The sequence below is a fragment of the Melozone crissalis genome, unplaced genomic scaffold, assembly GCF_028551555.1.
Source record: "Melozone crissalis strain CALT ecotype California unplaced genomic scaffold, PUWL_Pcris_2 ptg000023l_1, whole genome shotgun sequence".
Classification (NCBI taxonomy): domain Eukaryota; kingdom Metazoa; phylum Chordata; class Aves; order Passeriformes; family Passerellidae; genus Melozone; species Melozone crissalis.
Window position 1 is genome coordinate 40,424,164 of NW_026535801.1, and position 23,383 is coordinate 40,447,546.

At 45.1% G+C, this 23,383-nt stretch overlaps 1 protein-coding gene across 1 annotated transcript; it reads right to left on the reverse strand.

Annotated features, from left to right (window-relative positions):
* Window positions 1-24: 24 nt before the first annotated feature.
* On the reverse strand, window positions 25-19,888 carry PRPF40A (pre-mRNA processing factor 40 homolog A). Its single transcript, XM_054278092.1, has 26 exons — window positions 19,790-19,888; window positions 18,342-18,479; window positions 16,058-16,138; window positions 14,727-14,757; window positions 14,491-14,513; window positions 13,747-13,824; window positions 13,560-13,670; window positions 12,682-12,802; window positions 12,210-12,234; window positions 10,948-11,244; window positions 9,595-9,703; window positions 9,245-9,309; window positions 8,526-8,690; window positions 8,149-8,257; window positions 7,564-7,714; window positions 7,338-7,471; window positions 6,866-6,980; window positions 6,655-6,746; window positions 6,417-6,533; window positions 5,755-5,892; window positions 3,591-3,686; window positions 2,581-2,667; window positions 2,400-2,496; window positions 2,227-2,288; window positions 1,491-1,625; window positions 25-1,259 (listed from the first exon to the last, which is right to left on the reverse strand). Exons 1-26 carry the CDS (start codon window positions 19,823-19,825, stop codon window positions 1,167-1,169), a joined length of 2,706 nt encoding a protein of 901 aa, XP_054134067.1. The 5' UTR covers window positions 19,826-19,888; the 3' UTR covers window positions 25-1,166.
* Window positions 19,889-23,383: the final 3,495 nt, after the last annotated feature.

A 23,383-nucleotide genomic window follows, 5' to 3' on the forward strand; every position in this document is an offset into this window, starting at 1 on the left:
ACCTCCTGCACTTTATATTCCAAATAATTCATTTCAATCTCAGGGTGCTCTTAAGGATTCTGAGCCTTGTAACCACCCCAGCCAGAAAATTCCCTGGATAAACTGATCCTTTGGGTGTTTATGCACTGGTAAAAGTGGTCAAAATTCAGGAAAAACCTCCTGAAAAGGAATCTGAACAGTCTTCAAGCAGGTTTTGTGAGTGAGTCTGCGGCTCAGAGCTGTACAGAGTATTTAAGGAGAAATAAATACCAGTACATGCTAAAAGACAAGGTTTAATCATTGATAAAAATGTACAAAAATATTCCAAGGACAGCGGCTTCCCAATTTTCTCACCGAGCAGGGCTGGGGGCACCTTCCTGAACGTGCAGGGGCTGGAAAACAGGGCTGGAGCTGCTTCCTCCTCCCTCCTCTGGGCTGTGCAGCTACATTCTGCAGCAGGTTCTTAAGGCAACACATGGAATTGCGTTTAACATCGGATTTTTATTCCTAAGTTTTCGGAAGGGGGAGAGAAAAGGTGGAGAGAAACGCTGGGTAACAGCCGGGGCTGGGCCGGGGTGGGATCTCGGGAATGCCGAGGTGGTCGTGTCCCAAACGCTCCCTCTGCTGGCACAGCAGGAGAATCCCCATCCACGACATTCCCTGGGTTTGGGATCGATGGGAGTCGGGACACGAATCAGCCTTGGACAAAAGCCCCGGTGTCACACAACCCCAGAATCCAGGGGATTGCAGAACACAGCAGGACATGGATTCCTTACTCCTGCTGCCTTCCCAGAAAATCCCACCCAACCAAATCCATCAAAGAACAAAAGCACAAAGAATTAAATTAGGAGTTTTTTCCTGAAGCTGAACTGGGCTCTGCCCAGGCAGCCCAGGGTTGTTCCCTGCCCTGGGAAGGACACTGGGAAAGTGCTTGGGGACACTGCTGCCACCTCTGTGTCCCCTCCAGGGGACCCCAGCCCCATCCCGCCCCGCAGCTCCAGGCCAGGCACAGCTCCGCCCTCAGAATTCCATGGATTTTTCTACTTTTGACTGGACTGAAGTGGTAAAAAACTAAAAGCCACCGCTGTTGTGGCCATGGGCCACCGGCCACCGGCCCCAGGGCCTTGCCCACACAAGGCTTGGTTTTATTTTGCCACCTGTAAACATTTTTGGTATCAAGGATCTTCTCATTGATCTTCATCCAGCTGTTCCAAAAGAGTCCTCCTCTGTTTTTCCAGCTCCCCCTCGCTGAGCTCGCTGCCAGAGGTATCCCAGTTTCCCTGTGGAGAGAAGGGACAGAGGTCAGGATGGGATTGTCCAGGGAGGTTCCAGGGACAGGCACACACAGCCAGAGCTGCTCTGTGTCACTCAGAAACCCCAAAATCCAAACTGGGGAATGGCAAAGACCTCCAGGATGCTCCAATGCAACCTCTGACCTCTCCCAGAGCACACCTACGGAGCTGCATCCAGCAGAGCCCAAAGCATCGGGGAAAACAGGAAGCAGAGCTTACGGAATCTTTTCCAGGCCGTTTTTTAGTGGGAGATTTATGCTTGGACTCAGATCTCTGTCTGGCTCTTTCCTTCTCACTGTCCCTCTCTCTGTCTTTCTTGTCCTTCTCTCGTTCCACATCAGATTCTGGTGAATCCTGTGGAAAAAAAAAAATGGGAATAGTGAATATTAATGTTGAATATTTTTTAAGTTCAACTTCCATTTAAAGAATTGTAGAATCATGGAATGATTTCAGTTAGAAGGGGCTTTAAATTTCATCCCATTCCACCCCTGCCATGGGCAGGGACACCTTCTCCTATCCCAGGTTGCTCCAGGTTGTCCACCCTGGCCTTGGACACTTCCAGCTTCTCTGGGCACCCTGTGTCAGGGCCTCCCCACCCTCCCAGGAAGAAGCAAAGCTCTTTCTGCATTTTGGAGCCTTCCAGAGCTTCCAACACAAGCCTGATGCTCAAGGCAGGCACAAGGAATGGCTGGGATCCTTCCCAGAAGGAGAACGCCTGGATTTGCCAGGATAAACAGCAAACCCCAGGCTACTCATGGAGTCTTTCACCTGGAGTTAAACCCTCCACATTCAGCAGTTTTAAGTGGTTTAATACTGGGAATATACAACAGAAAATTATTTTGGCAATACCCTCCTCCATCTTTATCCCAATTTTTCCCTAGGATCATCCAGCCAGGATTGCTGACAACAGGTGCCAGGTTGTCCATAACCCAATTAAAAACTGAGCTCCACTCACAGACTTGTGCCTCCTCTTCTTGCTCTTCTTCTTGTGTTTTTTGGACTTCTTGTAACTCCTCTCTGCAGCCACAGGGAGAAACAAAACCGCCAGGAATCAGTGGATAAATCCCAAAGGAGAACAGCCCAGCTGGTTTAAAGCCAACCCAACCCCAATCCCATCCCATCCCGTACCGGACTCGGCGCTGGAAGAACGCTCCGACACCGACCGCGATTCCGAGCGCTGCCGCTTCTTCTTGGAGTGGCTGTCGTCATCCTCGGACTCTGAGCCCTTCACACACAGCCCAGGGGAGAGTTCCAGTTAGCAATGGCAATTCCAGCAGCAATGGCAATGGCACAGGGAGGGTTTACTCACGGAGCGGGAACGCGAGCGCTTCCGGTGGTGTTTTTTGGATTTCTTCGAATGTTTCTTGGTCTTGGAGTGGTGGTGCTGACACTCGTGCTGTGGGCAAGGCAAGGAGGGGAGAGCTCGGAATTCCAGCAGGGACTGGCCTTGGAAAAGCCCTAAAATCCCAGCTTGTTCCACCATGGGTAAGGATAACTTCCCTGGAGCGGGGTGCTCAACCTGGCCTCGGGCAGTTCCAGGGACGGGGCACTAAAACCTCATCAGCTCCTACAGGACATCCCAAAAACCTGATGGGATGTTCTTCCTCATCCAAGAAAGCTGGGCAAGGTTAAGAACTCCACAATCACCATTTCATGGCAGAACCATCTCATCAGCTTTTACGGGACATCCCAAAAATCTGATGGGATGTTCTTCCTCATCCAAGAAAGTTGGGCAAGGTTAAAAACTCCATAATCACCATTTCATGGTAGTACCACCTCATTATCTCCTACAGGACATCCCAAAAATCTGATGGGATGCTTCTCCTCATCCACAAAAGTTGGGAAAGGTTAAGAACTCCACAATCAACATTGAATGGCAGCACCACCTCATCAGCTCCTATAGGACATCCCAAAGAATTGATGGGATCTTTCTCCTCATCCACAAAAGCTGGGAAAGGTTAAAAATTCCATGAAATCAGCGCTTAATGTCAAAATACCTAAAAATGGGCACTGCTGCCCTGTTGGAGCTGCAACACCTGGACTGCCATGGATCTGCTCCCTGGATCCAAGTTAAGCCCAGCTTAAACCCACCCCTTGCTCTGCCTAATTGCAAATTACAGAATTAAAAGTCAAAATTTCAGCTCAAATTCTTCCAAATTCCAAGAATTGCAACAAGACCCCCAAGTGTGAGAGCTGAAAAATCTAATTTATCTCCTGATATCATTTAATGGAAAAAATTCCATTAAATCCTTCCCCTTCCCACTCAGTTTAGAAGGAATTTTCCTTCTCTGTTGATTTCAAAAATAAAAGAATAATTACCTCAAGTACATGAAGGAAATCCTTAAATATCCTTTTCCTTTCAGATTCCAGGGTGATGTCTTCAAATGCTGGCTCCTTCACAAATCTGTCTCTGATCTGTCAGGAAAATTAATTTTATCAATGATATTAAAAGAAATTAAATTCTAAATTTATTAAGATATTAAAAGAAATAGAAGAAAATAATAAAATATAATGTAGTAATGAAAATGGCAATAAGAAACAAGTAAGGAATATAATAAAAACGATATAAATAATAATGAATAAAGATTAAAATAATAAAAATAATAAGGAATAATAAAAATAAGTAAAAAAGAAATAAGAAATAAAATAAATATAAACAATAAAAATAAGAAAACTAAAACCCTGAAGAAATTAAAATAAGGAAAAATAAAGCAAATAATAACAGAAATATGAAAAATAATTAAAAATAAGAAAAATAAGAAAAACAGAAAAAATGAAAAAATAAAAATAATAATTTAAAAAAATAACTAAAAAAAAAAATTCACCATTTGAGAAGCCCTGGAACTGCTACAAGGCTAAATTTTTAATCCCAGATTTCGAAGCAAATCCCAAATTTCCAGTGTTCAGGAATGCTCTAACTCATGGAAACATGGAGAACCCCACTGCTTTCCCTGCACATTCCATTTAAGCTTAAAAAAACCCCAAATATTTATATAAATTATCCTTGGCAAGGAAAGCTTTTCCAGGGTATTTTATCCAGGACAAAGTTCTAAATAATTTCAAATAACTTTGGGGAGGGTTGGTTTTTTTTCCAGTTCTTTGAGGACGTTTTTTGTTTCCAAAGGATGAAACTTTTCCCACCCAACTCTAAGTTCTCCTGAAGAATCCACGGGGTGTGATGGGATTTTGAAGCCCCATCCACGGGGTTTGATGGGATTTTGAAGCCCCATCCACAGGGTGTGATGGGATTTTGAAGCCCCATCCATGGGTGTGATGGGATTTTGAAGCCCCTTCCATGGGGGGTGATGGGATTTTGAAGCCCCATCCATAGGGTGTGATGGGATTTTGAAGCCCCTTCCACGGGGTGTGATGGGATTTTGAAGCCCCATCCATGGGGTGTGATGGGATTTTGAAGCCCCTTCCACGGGGGGTGATGGGATTTTGAAGCCCCATCCATGGGTGTGATGGGATTTTGAAGCCCCATCCACAGGGTGTGATGGGATTTTGAAGCCCCATCCACGGGGTTTGATGGGATTTTGAAGCCCCATCCACGGGGTTTGATGGGATTTTGAAGCCCCATCCATAGGGTGTGATGGGATTTTGAAGCCCCTTCCACGGGGTTTGATGGGATTTTGAAGCCCCATCCATAGGGTGTGATGGGATTTTGAAGCCCCTTCCACGGGGTTTGATGGGATTTTGAAGCCCCTTCCATGGGGTGTGATGGGATTTTGAAGCCCCTTCCACGGGGTTTGATGGGATTTTGAAGCCCCATCCACGGGGGGTGATGGGATTTTGAAGCCCCATCCATGGGGTGTGATGGGATTTTGAAGCCCCATCCACGGGGTGTGATGGGATTTTGAAGCCCCATCCACGGGGTGTGATGGGATTTTGAAGCCCCTTCCACGGGGTGTGATGGGATTTTGAAGCCCCTTCCATGGGGTGTGATGGGATTTTGAAGCCCCATCCACGGGGTTTGATGGGATTTTGAAGCCCCATCCATAGGGTGTGATGGGATTTTGAAGCCCCTTCCACGGGGTTTGATGGGATTTTGAAGCCCCATCCATAGGGTGTGATGGGATTTTGAAGCCCCTTCCACGGGGTTTGATGGGATTTTGAAGCCCCTTCCATGGGGTGTGATGGGATTTTGAAGCCCCTTCCACGGGGTTTGATGGGATTTTGAAGCCCCATCCACGGGGGGTGATGGGATTTTGAAGCCCCATCCATGGGGTGTGATGGGATTTTGAAGCCCCATCCACGGGGTGTGATGGGATTTTGAAGCCCCATCCACGGGGTGTGATGGGATTTTGAAGCCCCTTCCACGGGGTGTGATGGGATTTTGAAGCCCCTTCCACGGGGGGTGATGGGATTTTGAAGCCCCATCAGCAGAACCAGGATGAGCCTGGTGAACACAGGGTTTTTAGGGATGACCAGGGGCCTGTTTGGGATTTTGGGAATGTTCTCCCCAAGGAATTCTCATCCTTACATCCTCCCAGACAGCATCCAGCTCGATGGGGGGGGTGGCTTGTTTCAGCATGCTCTTGAAGGCCGATTCCTTCCTCTTCATCTTGCGCGCCTCCTCCTTCTCCCGCTCGCGTTCCCGCGCTTCCGCCTTCTCCAGCAGCTGTGGCAATGAGAGGAAAGGAATTCCATTGCCTGGGGTCTCTGCACAGCTCTGCACCCTCAGAGCTGTGGCTGAGTCACTTGGGAATGACAAGGAAATCAACTGCTTTTCCTGTACTTAATTAATAAATCAAAACTATGATATTGAATTATTTTATCCAAAATTAATCAATTATTTCCTTTCCAAGCACGGAATTGCTGTTGATGAAAATCCAATGATGCAAAACTACAGAAGCACACAGATCAGGAGAAATCTTAATGTACAAACAGGAGAGCATCACTGAATCCCTATCCCAGAATTCCTCAAGTTTGGGAATGCTGACTGCTTGGATAAAGGTTTATTTTTATTGTGGCAACTGAAATCAGTTAAATAACCCTAAATAACAGAATATTCCTCAAATATTATGGAATTAGAAATACGGAATAGAAAACAAATCCTAATTCCTGTCTGGAGAAGGGATTTCCCATCCTAATTATCCAGATATCCCAATTAATTAGTGAATTAATTCATTAATTCATACTTACACTGTTGAAAGCCAGCTTGATATTCCCTGCATCCAACGTGGTGGCTCTTTTAGTGGAGCTGATGACAGTGACAAAATCCTCAAAGGAAGTGTTCACCTCCACCACAAATCCTTTATCCTGGAAAAAACAGCTCCTTTGGTGTGAGGGAAATCAGGAATTCCTTCCATTCCAAGGAAATCCCAGTTCCCTTGGATGGGAAATGTGCCATTCAAGGAGGAGCCTTCAAGGTAATGCTCACCTTTAAGATGTCTTTAATTATCTTCTTCTCATCGTGGTAACGAGCTTTTAAATCCTCCACATAAAACTTGAAGAGGTCAAGTGCTGTTGATCCTGAGGGAGGGTTTAGTTAAGCTACAGGTCAGGTTTAACCCCAGAGCTGCATTTTTAGGTGATAAAAAGTAGGAAGGATTGCTGTGGCCTGCCCCCAATCCCAGATTTGCCCTCCTTACCAGGCTGGCCCAGCATGCTGGTGAATCTGATGTCGGAGCTGATGGCTGGGTACAGTTCCATCCAGGAGGACATGGAGTGTAACTGCCCGTGCTCGTGCAGCTCGTCCAGAAACAGCTGCAAGAAACAGGGAAATGGGAATTTGGAGCCATTCCTCCAGCTTCTCCTTGGTACCAGCTGGGATGGATTGGCCTGGTAACTGGAATTCCACTTTTGTTCCACAAAAATCCCTTTTTCTGTTGTTCTTCCTGCTTTTCTCCACCACCTACAACATTCCAGCTGCATCCCCTATCCATCCAGGCCTATTCCCCCTGATTTTCCCTTGTGTGTAACACAGCAGAGAAAATGCCACAACCCAACACTTCAGGCTTTAAACACCCCCTTTGAACCAACCCTCAGAAATAAAAAACCCCACATGGAATACCCCATGATATTCCATGAGATTTTTAGGACAGAACCCCAAACTGCACCAACCTGGAAAGATTCCCTGTTTTTACGCTGCCTCCTCCTTTCCCTCAGCAAACTTTTCTGCTTCTCTTCCTCCTCCTCTTTCTCCAAGGCCCTGATATGTTCCTCAAAACAGATCAGGGCATCCTCCTTATCCATGTCTAGCAAGAACACAGGGAAAAAAAATCAGGTTATTCCTTCCATGTCAGCAAGAATCCTCCTCCCCAGAGAATTCCAGAGCCCACAGACATACTCTGGAGCTCCTCATCCTCAGCAAAGGTGGGGTTGTCCATGAGGTACTGCTGGGCCTCTGACCAGGTGGTGCAGTAGGTGACATTGGCCATGTTATCCAGGATGTTCTTCAGAGCTTCCCAGTTCCTCTTGCGCAGCTGCTTGGCTTGTTCCTGAGGGGAAAAGTTTGGTTTTGGGGCTCAATTTGAGGTGGTTTGGATAGAAATGTCAGATATCTAGTGTGTTCTCCAAGAAAATATGAAATTAATCCTTAATTTATATAAAATCAGAGAGTTCTAGAGTGGTTTGGGTTGGAAGGGTCCTTAAAGCTCATCCCATTCCAACCTCCTGCCCTGGACAGGGACCAGATTACTCCAAGTCCCATCCTTGGACACAAAACAACACAATTTTCCCATCTTATTGTTATTTCCCTGATTCAGAATAAAATCCATCACATGATTGATTAAAATCCTCCAAAAATACAACATATGGTCAAATGAGCAGGAATAAATCCCAATAAACCCAAAACCCTTCCCCCTAAAAGCTGCTGTTTAAAGTGATTTAGGAACCAGTGAGGAGATGCTGGGTGGATTTGAGGGGAATTTACCTTCTCCTTCTTGGACAGGAAGAACAGAACATCCTCATAAATCTCCAGCCGGTCCCGCTCGGATATGGCATTCCACACTTCCATCTCCCCAAACATCTGTTCAGCTTTTCTGGGCAGAGCAAATCAAACCCACAAAACTATTTATTTATTTATTTATTGTGACTGAATTATCCATCAATCCCCAGAACATCAGGGAGAGCTCTGTTCCAAGAAGGAACAGATTTATAGGAATTCTTGATTTTCCCCCTTGGAAGTTTTTTTGCGATATATTTTGAATTTTTATAAAGGAAAAAAAATCTAAAAATGGAAGTTGATGCCACTCTAAGCAGTGTATCCATGAGGATTTTTATCTCAGATTTTTATCCCAAGTCTCTTACTTGTATCTGGTGGTGGATGTCATCTTCTCATGGTTTTCCAGGAAGCGCTGGAAGGATTCCTTGGCTTCCTTGTACTTGGATCTGGCTTCTTCCTTCTCCTCCTTCTCTGTCTGAACTTTGTAGGCATTAAAGGCCTGCTTCTTTTCACTCAGTTTTGCCAAAGCACTTCCAGGAAAGAAAAGGAAAGAGCAATGTTATTTATAAATGAATAAAAAAATCAGGAAGACCATCAGAAAAATCAGGAAAAAAATCAGAAAAAAATGAAAGAAAATCAGAAAAAAAGAAAGAAAAAATAAAAGAAAATCAAATAATCAGAAGAAAAATTCAAAAAGAAGAAAACCAGAAAAATAAGAAAACTGAGGGGAAAAAAAAGAAAACTGAGGAAAAAGAAAGAAAAGCCAGAACAATCAGAAAAGGAAAGTAAGAAAAATAACTAAGAAAATCAAAACCAGAAAGTGAAAGGCAATGGTTTGAATAATCTGGATTTGAGATAAAATTAATCTGAACATTTTAATCCCCAAATCAACATAAAATACCAACTTCTACACCTTTTCTCCATAAAAATGAAGCTGTTGGAAGCATTTCCTTATGGAGGGAAGGAAGCCAATCCCCTGCCAATGGCACAAGTGCAGGAGGATCTGTTGCTGACAGAACTTGAGATTTTTTGGAAGTAAATTCCCTAAAAAAAGGTTTGTGAGGAATTGAGGAAAACTCAGTACCTGTATCTGGGGTCATTAATGATCATCTTCATGGCCTGCTCCCAGGAAGCATTGGATGGAACCCGCTGTGAAAACAGGAAATTATGGAAGAGTCAGACCTGGAATTAACATCCAACAAGGAATAATTCCTTAAAAACAGCCATGGGGAAAAGAAAAAAGAACATTTCATTTTTAAGCTAAAACAACACTTCACTGCAATGTTCTTTTCCTTCATTTCCTCAAGAGTGAAGAATTCTTCCTTAAGAAAATCTAGTAAAACTTGGTAAATAAAACAGAAATAAAACCAGGTTTTGTAGTTCAAGAAAACATAAATAATTGGTCAATAAAATATTAATATTTGGCCCAAATACCTTTTCTTTTAACAGTTCTTTAAATGCTTGTTTGGCCTCCTCCTTTGTGTTCCATGTGTAGGTTTTTTTAACTGGTTGGGCATCCTCATCCTCCTTCTTTGCAGCAGCACTAAAACAAAACACATTTTATTATTTCAGCATTTTTTTCTAAGTTAGAGGCACTGAAGAGTCAAAAACCACCACAAAGTCAGTTTTATAAACAGCAGCTTCAAGTAAAAAAATAATTCTAATCATTCATACAAGGTGTTTCCTTACAGGCACCACAGCTGATGAAAAAAAGATCAAAAAAATGAATTATTGAGGCAAAATATTTCCCTCCTGCAATTGGCTGCCTGCTGAAGTTATCTAGAAATTATTCCTAAAAATATAATGTTGAAATTCAGCAGGAATATTAACATTTTATATAAAAATATAAAAGAAGTGCATAAAGATGGGCCTCTTCTCCTGAATTACGTTCTGCTGTCTAAAATCCCCCACAGCATTTCTTTTTTTTTGAATTATAAAAATCCTAAGTTGTAATTTTCCACACAATAGATCTTTCATTATTTAAAATAAAAAGGAATCATGGCTGGAACACATAAAAATCCCTTTAGTATTTTATTTTCTTCCAGCAATAACCAATGGCACAGATCCATGCAAAAGGAGCATGAAGAGGGAAGTGTTTAATGGCACCCTGGGAAATTCTTACAGACGCTGGAAAATCCATGGAATGTTCCTGTCACCGATGCTGCTGAGAAATGAAAAACTGCAGCAAAGCCTTGAGGTTCCAAAAATGACCATGGAATCATGGAATGGCTTGGATGGGAAGGGACAGTAAAGCCCACCCAGTTCCATGGGCAGGGACCCCTCCCACTGTCCCAGGTGCTCCAAGCCCTGTCCAGCCTGGCCTTGGGCACTGCCAGGGATCCAGGGGCAGCCCCAGCTGCTCTGGGCACCTGTGCCAGGGCCTCATCACCTTCCCAGGACACGACTTCTTCCCAATCCCTGATCTAAGCCTGCCTTCTGTTATCTCAAAGCTATTCCTTCTTGTCCTGTGGTAAATCATTCATTCCCTTGAAGAACTTGCTTTAAGTGTGCTACAGGCTTGTGGGATGATCTTGGTGTTTGGGATGGGAACCATGGGATGGGCTGGGTGGGAAGGGACATTAAAGATCATCCCAAGCCACTCCTGCCACGGCAGGGACACCTCCCACTGTCCCAGGCTGCTCCAAGCCCTGTCCAACCTGGCCTGGGACACTTCAGGGATCTGGGGACAGCCCCAGCTTCTGTGGGAACTCCATCCCAGAGCCTCACAGGGAATGATCCCCCCCAAATCCTCTTTCCTGGAGCTGACATCCACCCCCCGGCACTCACTCTCCCGATGCCTCCTGCTTGGCCGCCTCATCGGTGGCGGCCGCCGCGGCGTCCGCGCTCCCGTCCTGCGTGCCGGGGGCGGCGCCGCCCTGGCCCTGCTCCTCGGCCGTGGCGGTGCCGGCCGTGTCCGTGTCCCCCGTGGTGGCAGCCGGGGCAGATTCCCCCTCGGGAGCAGCTCCTGCAGGAGCAGCCGTGGCCGTGGCGCTCTCGGCGGCCGGGGCCGCGCCGGCCCCGCTCGGAGCGTCCCCGGCCGTGGCCGGAGCCGAGGTGGCGGCGGCCGCGTCCTCTGGCTTCGTGCTGGGGACAAACACAACAGCGGTCACTGCCGGCTCTGGTCTGGAGAATTAGGGCAAAGGGACAGCTTAGGGATGTGGCCAAAGTGGGGAGTGAGGGGTTTAGGGTGAGGTAAAGACTCGGAAAAGGTTTATAGGCCCTCAGGGAAAGGAGTTTGTAAGGCCTCAGGAAAAAAGGGTGAAAGGCCCTCAGGGAAAATGGGTTGAAGGCCCTCGGGGTAATAATGGGTCTGAAGGCCCTCAGGGTAAAAAAGGTCTGAAGGCCCTCAAGGTAATAAAGGGTCTGAAGGCCCTCAGGGAAAATGGGTTGAAGGCCCTCAGGGTAAAAAAGGTCTGAAGGCCCTCAGGGTAATAAAGGGTCTGAAGGCCCTCAGGGTAATAAAGGGGGTGAAGACCCTCAGGAAAAAAAGGGGGTGAAGGATCCTAGGAAAGGTTTGAAGGCCATCAGGAAAAAGGGTTTGAAGACTCTCAGGAAAGAGGGTGTGAAGACCCTCAGGAAAAAACAGGCTTGAAGGCCCTCAGGAGAAAAAGGGTTTGAAGACCCTCAGGAAAAAAAAAGGGGTTGAAGAGCCTCAGGAAAAGGACTTGAAGGCCTTCAGGGAAAAAAAGGGGTTGAAGGATCCTAGGAAAGGTTTGAAGGCCATCAGGAAAAAGGGTTTGAAGACCCTCAGGAAAATAAGGGGTTGAAGACCTTCAGGAAAAAAAAAGGGTTTGTAAGGCCCTCAGGGAAAAAAAAGGGGTTGAAGGCCCTCGGGGAAAAAAAAAGGGGTCGAAGGCCCTCAAAAAAGAAGGTTTGAAGTGCCTCAGGAAAAAAGGGTTTGAGGGATCCTAGGAAAGGTTCAAAGACCCTCAGGAAAAAGGTTTAAACTCCCTCAGGAAAGGTTTGAAGATCCCCAGGAAAGGCTTAAAGGCCCTCAGAGAAAGTTTGAAGCCCCTCATGAAAAAATTAGTATAATGTTAAAAATGTACCTGTTTTCTTCAGCTTTTATCATTGCTGGAGGAAAAAAGGAGAAAACCAATTAAAATATAGCTTTAAAATAGTTAATGTACACAGGGAGTTCTCATAATTATTGATTTAATAAAAGCAAAGTTTTACATGTTTTTGTTACTATCAAAAATTTTAAATGTATGTGCCCTTCAAAGACTGAAATCAACTGAGATTAAAATAAAGTTTAGAAATGCCATTACGGGAAGATAGGGGAATATAAAAATTACTTTCTGGTTTAAAATAATTATTTAATTTGCAAAAAATAGTTCAAAGACCTAGAAAGAAAGTCAGGATTATTAAACAGAATTTTAAGAACAGAAATATTTAAATTATTGCAGCCTATTATTTTTTTTACACTTATTCTTTCTCCCTCAGCTGATTTTGTTGCTATTTAAAAAATAATGTAATGAATTAATATATATTTATAAAAATACAAGTCCTTCTCTCTTTTACCTTCAAGATCCTCCAGCTCTTTGGGTTTTGCCCAGCGGGATTCCTTTGTCTGGGAATTGTAATAATAAGGCTTCCCAGAGTCTGATTTATACTCCTTCCAGGGACACTTGGACAGCAATTGCTGATGGAGAGAAAATAAAGATTTTCCAAGGAAAATCTCCTTTAGTAACTCCTTAAATAAGGATTCTTATTTCCCTCTTCCCTATTCCCGTTTCTTAAATAAGCAATTAGGGACATCATTAGGTGGGATAATTATGGGGCACAAGGCTTTGGGAGCATTAAAGTTGCTTTCCTGGAGCTCTTTCTTCCTGAAATTCCTTCCAATTAAGGAAAAAAAAAAATCAACAAAATTCCAAGTTTTCCCATTTTCTCCCTTGTGGATTTAACTTTGGTTAAGGTTTATTTTCAGTTCTCAGCTACAAACTTCAAATATTCCTCAAGAAAAGAGAAAAATTGGTTAAAAAGTAAAAATAAATCACATTGGATCAATTTGATTTGATATTATCCAACAGAAATAAACCAGGGGAATTCTCAGGAATTGGTAGTATATTTTAAGAGAATTAATTTGACCCAAATGGCAATTTTTAGGAATTTTTTCTTCTCTAAATCCTTCTCTACATTATTTCTATACTACTTCTCTAAAAGATAAAAAAGGACACATTATAAATTAAAAAACCTATTTAAAATGAGGAATATGGAGGAATTTTGCAACCTCAGGTTCTCCCAACATAGGGAGAACAATCCAAATATTTAAGGAACATTTCCTATTGGAAGAGTTTGCTCCCATTGCTTCAGCAGAATTCTCCCTGCTGCGGGTGTCAGGCCTGGAAATCCTCATGTTCCCACAATATCCCAGAATTAATTTGGGATTTGGTTACCTCAGCAGGGGTTTTGAGGTCATCTGGCTTCTCCCACGTGGACTGCTTGGTCTCAGTGTTGTAGTAGTAAGTTCTTCCATCTGGGGACTTGTGCTCCGTCCACGTGGATTTCTGGGAAAATGCCAAGGGAAGTGAATGCTGATGTACAAAAAGGGATCCAAGCCCACGGAAAGGGAGGGATACAGACCTGCTTGGAGTGCTCCTCGCTGGCAGAGCTGCTGCTGCTGGAGCTCTGCTGCACCGTGGACACCACGGGATGCGTTGTCTGAGGGGAGACAAAACAGCCCTTGGAAAATCCTCACTCGCTGCTGGGGTCCACCCAAACATCCTGGATTCTCCAGGTGGTTCGGCAGCACAGCAAAGGCAGGGAGCCAAATTCACACCTTCAGTCACTATTTTCCCCAAAAAAACCTCCATTTTTGGGAGTGGAGCTGTTCAACTGCACATTCCCAAGGGCCTGATTCCCCCAGGACGCGCAAGTGGAGGGGTGAGACCACAACAACCCCAAGTCACAATTCCAGCAGCACTCCCTGTTCCCACAGCTTGAGGAAAATTTGCTTCAGGAAGATTCTGGTTCCCTGAGCTCCCTCACACCACAATTCCTGCTGCTTTCCCTGGCCAGCTTCCCCATGAATTCCCTGGAATCAGGACTGCATCCCTGCTGTGGATCAGGCATTGGATACAGCCAGGGAAAACTGGATTTCCTGGCAGGCCGAGGGACAGGATGGAAATTCCATGGAAATAATGTGGATATCATCTGTTTAATGATTAAGCTGGGACAAGGCCCATAGATTTCAAGGAACAACCAAAAACGTGGAAAAAAAAGCAGGAGAAAAAAACTGAATTAAGGTTTTCCTTTAAATCCCCAAAACCAAGTTTGCCCCACACCGCAATGAAATTCCAACCTTCTGGAATTGTGTTTTCAACATACCTGAGTCCCAGGAGGGGTTACTCCTGAAAAATAAATAATTGAAAATTAATTAATGGTTTGGTTGCTTGATTTTCCTAAATATTTCTCCATGTGTGCAAGGAAAAAAACGTCCTGGGCACCAATGGAGACTCCAGGACTGAAATGCTCCATTCCATATTAGAAAAAAGTGGAATTTTTAAATGTTTCAGCTGATTTTGTTTAAATATTTTGAAATTATATCAAGTTGTTTTACTCACCTACTTGTGCATCCATGCTGTTCACTCCTGGCTGTAAAAATAATTAAAACAATTAAACATTTAAACAATTACATTTAAGTAATAAATTCCCGAGGAATTAAATCCTAAAAAAATTCAATATTCATTATGCAAACAAGGCTCTTCTGACACAAAGGGCTCAATTCCTTAAATAAGGATTCCTGCTTCCCCCTTAATTATTCCTGCTCCTTAAATAAGCAATTAGGAACATCATTAGGTGGGATAATTATGGGGCACATGGCTTTGGGTGTATTAAAATTGCATTCCTGGAACTCTTCCTTCCTGAAATTCCTTCCAATTAAGGAAAAAAAATTAACCAAATTCCAAGTTTTCCCATTTTTTTCCATGTGGATTTAGCTTTGCTTAAGGTTTATTTTCAGTTCTCACTACAAAACTTCAAATATTCCTCAGGAAAACAGAAAAATTGGCTAAAAAATGAAAATAAATCCCATTGGATCAGTTTGATTTGATATTATCCAACAGGAATAAACCAGGAAATTCTCAGGAATTTCTTGTGTATTTTAGGAGCATTAATTTGACCAAACCAGTAATTTCTAGGAATTTTTAATGTATTTTAAAAGCATTAATCTGACCAAAATACTCATTTTTAGGGATTTCACTGCTTCAAATCAGCACAGCAAAGGTTTGTGCTCAGCACTTCAGGAAATTCCAGAGGAATTTAGTGATTTAAATCTGCATGGGAAAAAAACCCCATAAAATAATTTATTTCTAAATTTAATGGCTGGATCTGGTTTTAAGTGAATCCCTTATGCTTGGACTAAATTTATTTCTTAAGAACAGGATTCAATTTCTATTTTTTCCCCTCAGATTTCACCTGTGTTTTAATTTTTCCCTTTCCATTTCCACCCAAAGAACTTCTCATTCCTTGAGCTACTCCAGCAATTTTTATATTCAACTGAATTTCAGAGACTTTTCATAAAAAATCTCTTTCTAATGGACTCAAATCTCTTTAATATTGAATTTAAATTCTTTAAAAAATTACAATTTAAGAGAGAAGAATCTCTTGGTCAGACAATTTAACAATCCAAGGTCACAGCGATTCTTGCCACACTGCAGGAAGTGAAGGATGAGGAATGAAATAAAAACCAAAAGGAGTTTAAAGACTGATGAAAATCACAAAAATCTTATTTTATAATCATTCAAGAGCCACATAAAACTCCACTGTAACGAAAAATACATTTAAAATTTAAATTCTTATTTTCTAATTGAAGAAAGCCAAGAGTGATTAACTATAACTGCTCAAAAGAGCTTTTAAAAACGAAACAAAAGAAATGAAATGAAATGAAACTCACAGGAACCGTGGGCTGCATGGCAGCCTGGGACATGTGGGACATCATCATTCCAGGCATCACCGACTGCATCATTCCAGGCATCTGCAATTCAAGAGCATTTCCCACGTATTTTATCATATTCTCAACACAAAATACTGTATTGTTATTTCAAAGCTGTTATCTGATACTTCTTTTTAATTTAAAACAAAACAACCCAAACATCCCTCTTAGGCAAGGAAAAATAAAACAGATTTGCGGGATTGTGATTCCCTTCACCACATTCCCACTAAACCGGGATATTCCTATTAGGAATGGCATGTCCAGATTCCAAAGCTGGACAGGAAATAACAATAAAAACAATTTAAACTCCGAAGGAACAAGAGCAAATGATGTGGGAGCTGATTCCATGACTGAAATGCTGAGTGACAGCAGGAAAAGCAAAGGTTGGGAATGATGAATTCCTGCAAATTCCAAGGCTACAGGGAATAAAGGAACAAAGGAAAGATGAACTCCCAGGTGTGACATTTACCTGCAGCTTTTTGCTCTCCAGCTACCAAAAAGTCCTGAGTTGCTCCCTAAAATGTGAAATATTGAAATATTCCCTGGCTAAGAGTGGCAACTGTGGAAAAGGAGGTAGAAAAAAGCAGAGAAATAAACCAGAATTTCTACTTCACTTCCGAATGAACACACACAGCGCTAATGAGTCAAATCCTCCTCATTTTTTAAAAATTAAAAATTTAAGGAATTTATTTTTACCCCAGAAGCTACAAATCCCTATTGAAAAAATTCCTACTAAGCCTTTATACACTGATTTAAGGAAAATAGGGATTTGCAGAGAATTGCAAAGGAAGAGGCGTTGTCACCACAGGCTGTTCCCAAAGCTTTAATCCTTCCCTGCCTCTCTTCCATAGGAGCATCCCAAGGACATCCAGCACTCCTGGGACATTTATTACACCCACAAGGAGAATTATTTCTTTCAAGAGTTGAGGATTTCATCACAAACCACACAGGAAATGTGGTAACTGAGAAGAAAAGCTGCCAAAAGCAGGGCCATGGTCGTGGCTGTGTCACCTTTTCCAATCCCAGGGCATCAGCAGCAATGGGATGCAGGGATTACAAACAACCCCCAGGGTCCCAACAGGAATTCTGCAACAATTCTGTAATTCCTGCTTTCTGCTCTTGCTGTAATGTTCACGTGTGTGGATGGAGGAATTGGCCAAGAATCACAGAAATGTGAAGTCCCAGAACAAACTTATCCCTTCAAAATCTACAGGAAGCTTCCAAAAAACTGGAATAAATCCCAAATTATGGATTGATAATTAAAGTCAGAGGTGCATTAATCACCTGTTCTCATTCCAAAAACTTAAATAAATCCCAAATTATGGATTGATAATTAAAGTTACAGGTACATCAGTTACCTGTTCTTATTAAAAAAACTTTAATAAATCCCAAATGATGGGCTGAAAGTTAGAGGTGCATTAATTACCGGTTTTCATTCCAAAAAACTGGAATAAATCCCAAACTATGGATTGATAATTAAAGATAGAGGTGCATGAATTACCTGTTCTCATCCAAAAAACTTTAATAAATCCCAAACTATGGATTGATAATTAGTTAGAGGTACATTAGGTACCTGTTCTCATTCTAAAAACTTAAATAAATCCCAAATTATGGACTGATAATTAAAGTTAGAGGTGCGCTAATTACCTGTTCTCATTCAAAAAAATCTTGAATAAATCCCAAATGACTGATTGAAAGTTAGAGGTGCATGAATTACCTGTTATCATTCCATAAACTTTAATAAATCCCAAATGATGGACTGAAAGTTAGAGGTGCATTAATTACCTGTTCTCAGTCCAAAACACTTAAATAAATCCCAATCTATGGAATGATAACTAACACTGGAGGTGCATTAATTTCCTGTTCTCATTCAAAAAACTTAAATAAATCCCAAACTATGGATTGATAATTAAAGTTAGAGGTGCGCTAATTACCTGTTCTCATTCAAAAAAATCTTGAATAAATCCCAAATGATTGACTGAAAGCTAGAGGTGCATGAATTACCTGTTATCATGCGAAAAACTTTAATAAATCCCAAATGATGGACTGAAAGTTAGAGGTGCATGAATTACCTGTTCTCATACCAGTTTCCAATTTAAGTCACAAAGGTGCATCACTTCCCTGCCCCCTGTGAGAAGAGTTTTACCCTGGCCAGGATCAGACCCCGAGTGATCCCCTCTCCTTTCCCAGGGAGATTCCCCCCTCAGGGCAGATCCCTGGAACAGAACCTGCTGGAATTGCTTACCTGCCCCATCGGGGGTCCTCCCATGGGGGGCATCATCTGAGGCATCATCCCGTGGGGCACCGGGGGCATGTTGGGGGGTCTCTGGCCCATGGGGTGCATCCCCATGGGGGGGTAGTGGGGCATTCCGGGGTGGCCCATCTGGAAAACACCAACAGCAGGAAATCAGCACCCAGGCAGCCACCCCACACATGCTCACCAGAGGGAACAAGGAAAAGAGTTTTTCATTATTCCAACACTTTAGGAACTTTCTGTTCCACACAGGTGCAACAGCTCTGAGAGCACCTTAAGATAAAGTATTTCCCTCTGGAAAATTCATTAAGTAGGAAGAAAAAAAATCAAGTTATTGATCACAGAACTCCAGAATGGTTTGGGTAGGAGGGATCTTAAAAGTTCTTCCAGTTCCACCCTCTGGGACACCTTCCACTATCCCAGGTGTCCAACCTGGCCTTGGACACTTCCAGGGATGGGGCAGCCTGGAATTCCATCCCAGGAATCCCCACCCTCACAGGGAAGGAATTCTCCCCTAATTTCCCCTAACTCTATCACCTTTCAGTCCAAAGGCAGTTTTCCAGTGATTTTGTCTTATCCCAGTCTCCCTGGCGCAGGGAGTCACACAAAGAAACCATGAGCAACTAAAAAGGTTTCAATCTTCTGGGCAGAACACTTCACTTTTCCCAATCACATCCTCCCACAGCACATGCACTGACAGCTCCTGTTTCCCAAGCCCCAGGTAATTCCAGGTGGAACAGTGTTTCCTAAAAATATCCTCTGACCCTCTTTGGAGTGTTGATTCACTTTCAGAGGCACCTACCACCCTGGTGCTGAGAAGGTCCTCCCAAGCCTGCTTTGCTCTAAGCCGAGCCCCTTTCCTGCTCCCTCAGCTGCTCCTGGGGCTCCAGATCCTGCCCAGCTCTGGATACAGCCAGGTCTGTGCTGCACTGTGCCCTGGAGGCCATGGGGAAGGGCATTCCCAGCAGGTCAGGCAGGGATCCTGCTCCTCCGAGGCACCTCTGGGTGCTGTGTCCAGCTCTGGCTCCTCAGCACAGCAGGGCCAGGAGCTCCTGGAGCATCTCAGTGCCCAGGAGAGGCTGAGGGAGCTGGGGCTGCTCAGCCTGGAGAGGAGCCCCAGGGAGAGGGGCCTCAGCCCTGGCTGTCCCTGGGTGCAAGGAAGGCTCCAAGCAGAGCCCAGCAATGGCACCAGGGGAAGGCAGGGACCGATGCCCAGGAAGTTCCACCTGTACACGAGCAAGAGCTTCCTCCCTGTGCGGGTGACAGGTGCCAGAGAGGTTTTGGCGTCTCCCTCAGCGGGGACACTCAGAACCGCCCGGACACAGCCCCGCACCACGGGACGCCCATCCCACCCAACCCTGCGATGACCCCGGAGCAGGAAGGCGGGTCCAGCTTCCGCACGCCGTAACTCCGTTATCCCCCCCCGATCCCGCACTCACCATGAGAGAGCCGCGGTCGACGCCGCCGGGCCGCATGGCGGGGCTGAGCAGGGAGCCCCCGCAGCGGCCCAGGAGGCGCCCGCGCAGCGGCGGCCGCGGGGCCGCGGGCCCGAAGGGCAGCAGCGGCTCGGGCTCCCCGCGGGGCGGGAGCAGCGGCGCCAGCAGGCTGACGGGCTTCCCCGCCGGCCAATCGGGGCGCGCCGCCAGCCGCGCGCTCTTCGGCGATTGGTCGGCGCCCGAGCCCACCGGCCGCACGGCGTCGCCCGGCGTCAGCTGCATGAGGGGCGGCGGCTTCGGCAGCGAGAACGGCAGCGGCTGCGGGGAGGCGGCGGCGGCCGCGGCCGTGGAGTCCCCGCCGGACATGGCGGCGAGAAGCGGCCCGGCCCCGCGGCGCGGCGCTGGCTCGGGAGGCTCCCGGGAGCGCGGGGCGCGGAGCGAAGCGGCGGCGGCTGCGGCCGAGCGCGGGGCACGCCGGGAAACCGCTCACGTGGGACCGGGGGCGGTGCGCGATCGGCCGGGCGGTACCAACAGCGTCGGAAGGAGGGGGTGACTTCCCGCTGCACCGTTTCGGCTCAGCTCGGGAGGTGGCGGCAGATCTCCCCTCAGCCGTGCTGCGGGTGGTACGCGCCGCGTTCGTGCTTGTCCCCCCCCGTGACGGTACGAGTGGTACGGGCCGAGAGAGGCCGGGAGGCGCTCGGACCCCCCCCGCGCTGCGCGCCGTGGTTGGTGCCGCTGAGGGGGAGCGGCCGCCATGGCGGGCGGGGGGATCGGGGAATATCCCTCTGGGATTTGGGAATATCCCGCTGAGATCGGGGAATATCCCGCTGGGATCGGGGAATATCCCGCTTGCATCGGGGAATATCCCATTGGGATTTGGGAATATCCCGCTGGGAAGGCACCCTCAGGGACCAGCCCGTCCCACTGCTGCACCTGCACAGCCCCACAGTTCCCCCTGTGACCGCGAGTCCTTCCCAGGCGCTCCGGGAGCTCCGGCAGCCCTGAGGCCGTGGCGCTGCCGGGGATTCAGGGCCAGCCTCGGCTTCTCTGGGAATCCCATTCAGGGACTCCTCTCCCTCACAGCCAGCAATTCCCAATTCCCAATATCCCATCCATCCCTGCCCTGTGATCGACGGAACCCATTCCCCGTGTCCTGTCCCTCAGGGCCGCGGAACAAAGGCCAGAAAAGGAGAACTGAGAGCAATGTTAAAGCTGAATATAACCTCAGCTGGAAGTGTCTAAAATGTAACTCTGGTTTTCCGGGAAACATTAAAATCCCGCTGTTTTCCTCGCGCAAAGCCCTCTTGCCAACGTTTTGGTGCGGAGGAAGGAGTTAATTGGTTAAATCAAAGTAAAATTGTGTATGACCTAAAATTCTTGCCCATCAATCAAATCCCTGGCAGAGATGCATTTGATATATTTGATAATCTTGGTTTAATACCCAAAATCCACCCAAAGAAGTGGGACAAGAGCTGGGAAAGCTGGGGAGAAATCCCCAATAATTTATAGTTTGGTTTTGTGCCACTCACACCAAGTTTATTTGGATGGAGTCTGTCCCACACAGCAGAGTGGGAGAGGGCTGGGAATTCTGAGGGATAAATGAATTTAAGGGGGGACTCCAAACTTTATCTGTGTTTCTCTACCTGGAATTGCACAACTTGCAATATTTTCCTGTCCCCAGCACTGCATGGCCCGTGTCTCATTGTTGTCCTTAAACAGAGGGGATTTTCAGGGATGTGGATTTAATTTTCCATAATATTTCTGGATTTCCAACACCTCCATGGTTATCAAACACCTCATTTTACACTTTAATGTGTAGATATTTTATAAACCCCTTGGCTGCGGTGAGGCAGGGGCTGGTTTGGCTCAGCTCATGGAAATATGGAATGGTTGGGACAAAAAGCACAGAAAATCCTGCAATCCCACCATTCCATGGGCAGGGACACCTCCCACTGCCCCAGGTTCTTCCAGCCTGGCCTTGGACTCTTGGGATGAACACCAACCCTCACCTCCTGAGCCTAAGGAATTCTCTAAATCCACCCAAAAAGGCCTTGATTAATCAGATTTTTCTGCCACGATCAAGCAGTGAAATGAAAATTTAAATTGATTTTTAATTAAATCTTGAAATCTCATTTCAGTCTCTTCTGGTGTGCAGTGAGCAGAGCTCCAGTGGGGCACAGCTGCTTTTGTCAGCCTAGGGTGTAACTTTAGTACTTGGAGTATTTTTATTTCTTTATTTTTAAGCACAGCTGCCTAAAATCAGTCCAAATAAAGAGAATTTATTTAAATTTTTCTGATTTTTTAAAATTGTTTATGTGGTTTTACAGAAATTTTGATAGAGCATCCAATCCTTCACTCTTCTTCCTGATCCTGGAAGAAACTCCTGTTTTGTAATCTGGATTTTCAGACAGGATTTGTCAGAAAATACAGAATTCTGAAATTAAGAAAATGGAAATAAAAATTCTGAAATAGAGAATTTTGGAATAAAAATTCTGAAATACAAGTTCTGAATTGCAGATTCTGAAATAGAAATTCTGAAATAAAAAATTCTGAAATAAAATATCTGAACTGAAAATTCTAAAATAGAATACTTTGAAATCTAAATTTGGAAATGCAGACTCTGAAATAAAAACCCTGAGACACAAATTCTGAAATACAAATTCAGGAATACAAAATCAGAAATAAAAACTGAAGTAAAAATTCTGAAATAAAAATTCAGTAATACAAATTCTGAAACAAAAACCTTGAAATTAAAAAAAAGTGAAATAAAAATTTGGAATTATAAATTCTGCCATGCAAATTCTGAAATATGGCATTCTGGAATGCAAGATGTTTGGGACAGTGAGGACAATGAGCCCTGGAATTGCTTTTCCATGGAGTTTTACCTGTTAGCTGGAATGTATTTAAGCAGTGGGATTTGTATTTAATGTATTTAACCTCTTTTATTTCTCGTAGAAAAACTCTTTTATTTCCTGTAATCTCAATATAAAATCGCTCTCAGGTGTTTCCCAGGCGCAGACAGCCGGATTTCTGTGGCACGGCAGAGCACTCCAAGGGAATTCCCGGAGCGGCCAGCAGGGAGAGGGCTCGCACACGGAATCTCTCGGGCAGGATCTCGCGGATGGTCCCGGGATCCCGATCAGCAGCACTGGGCAAGGACTGAAACCAGAGCACTTGGAAAGAGATTTCTCATTTCCCATCCATTTGGGATTCTGGGATTCCCGGGAACACGCGGGGTGGTCCCATGGGCACAGCGGCCTTGGAGCCACGTCCCACTCAGGTGAAACCTCGCTCTGGGCATTCCCAAACCCGGCATTCCACACCAGCGGGATTCCATCCAGTGGGATTCGATCCAATGGGATCCAGCGGGGTCCAGGGGGATTTCTTCTGGTGGGATCCAGTGGGATCCAGCGGGATTTCATCCAGTGCGACGCAGTGGGATTTGATCTAGCGGGATCCAGGGGGATTTCTTTCAATGGGATCCAGGGAGATTCCATCCAGTGGGATTCGGAGAGATTTCATCCAATGGGATCCAGCAGGGATTCCATCCAGTGGGATCCAGGGAGATTCCATTCAATGGGATCCTGCAGGATTCGA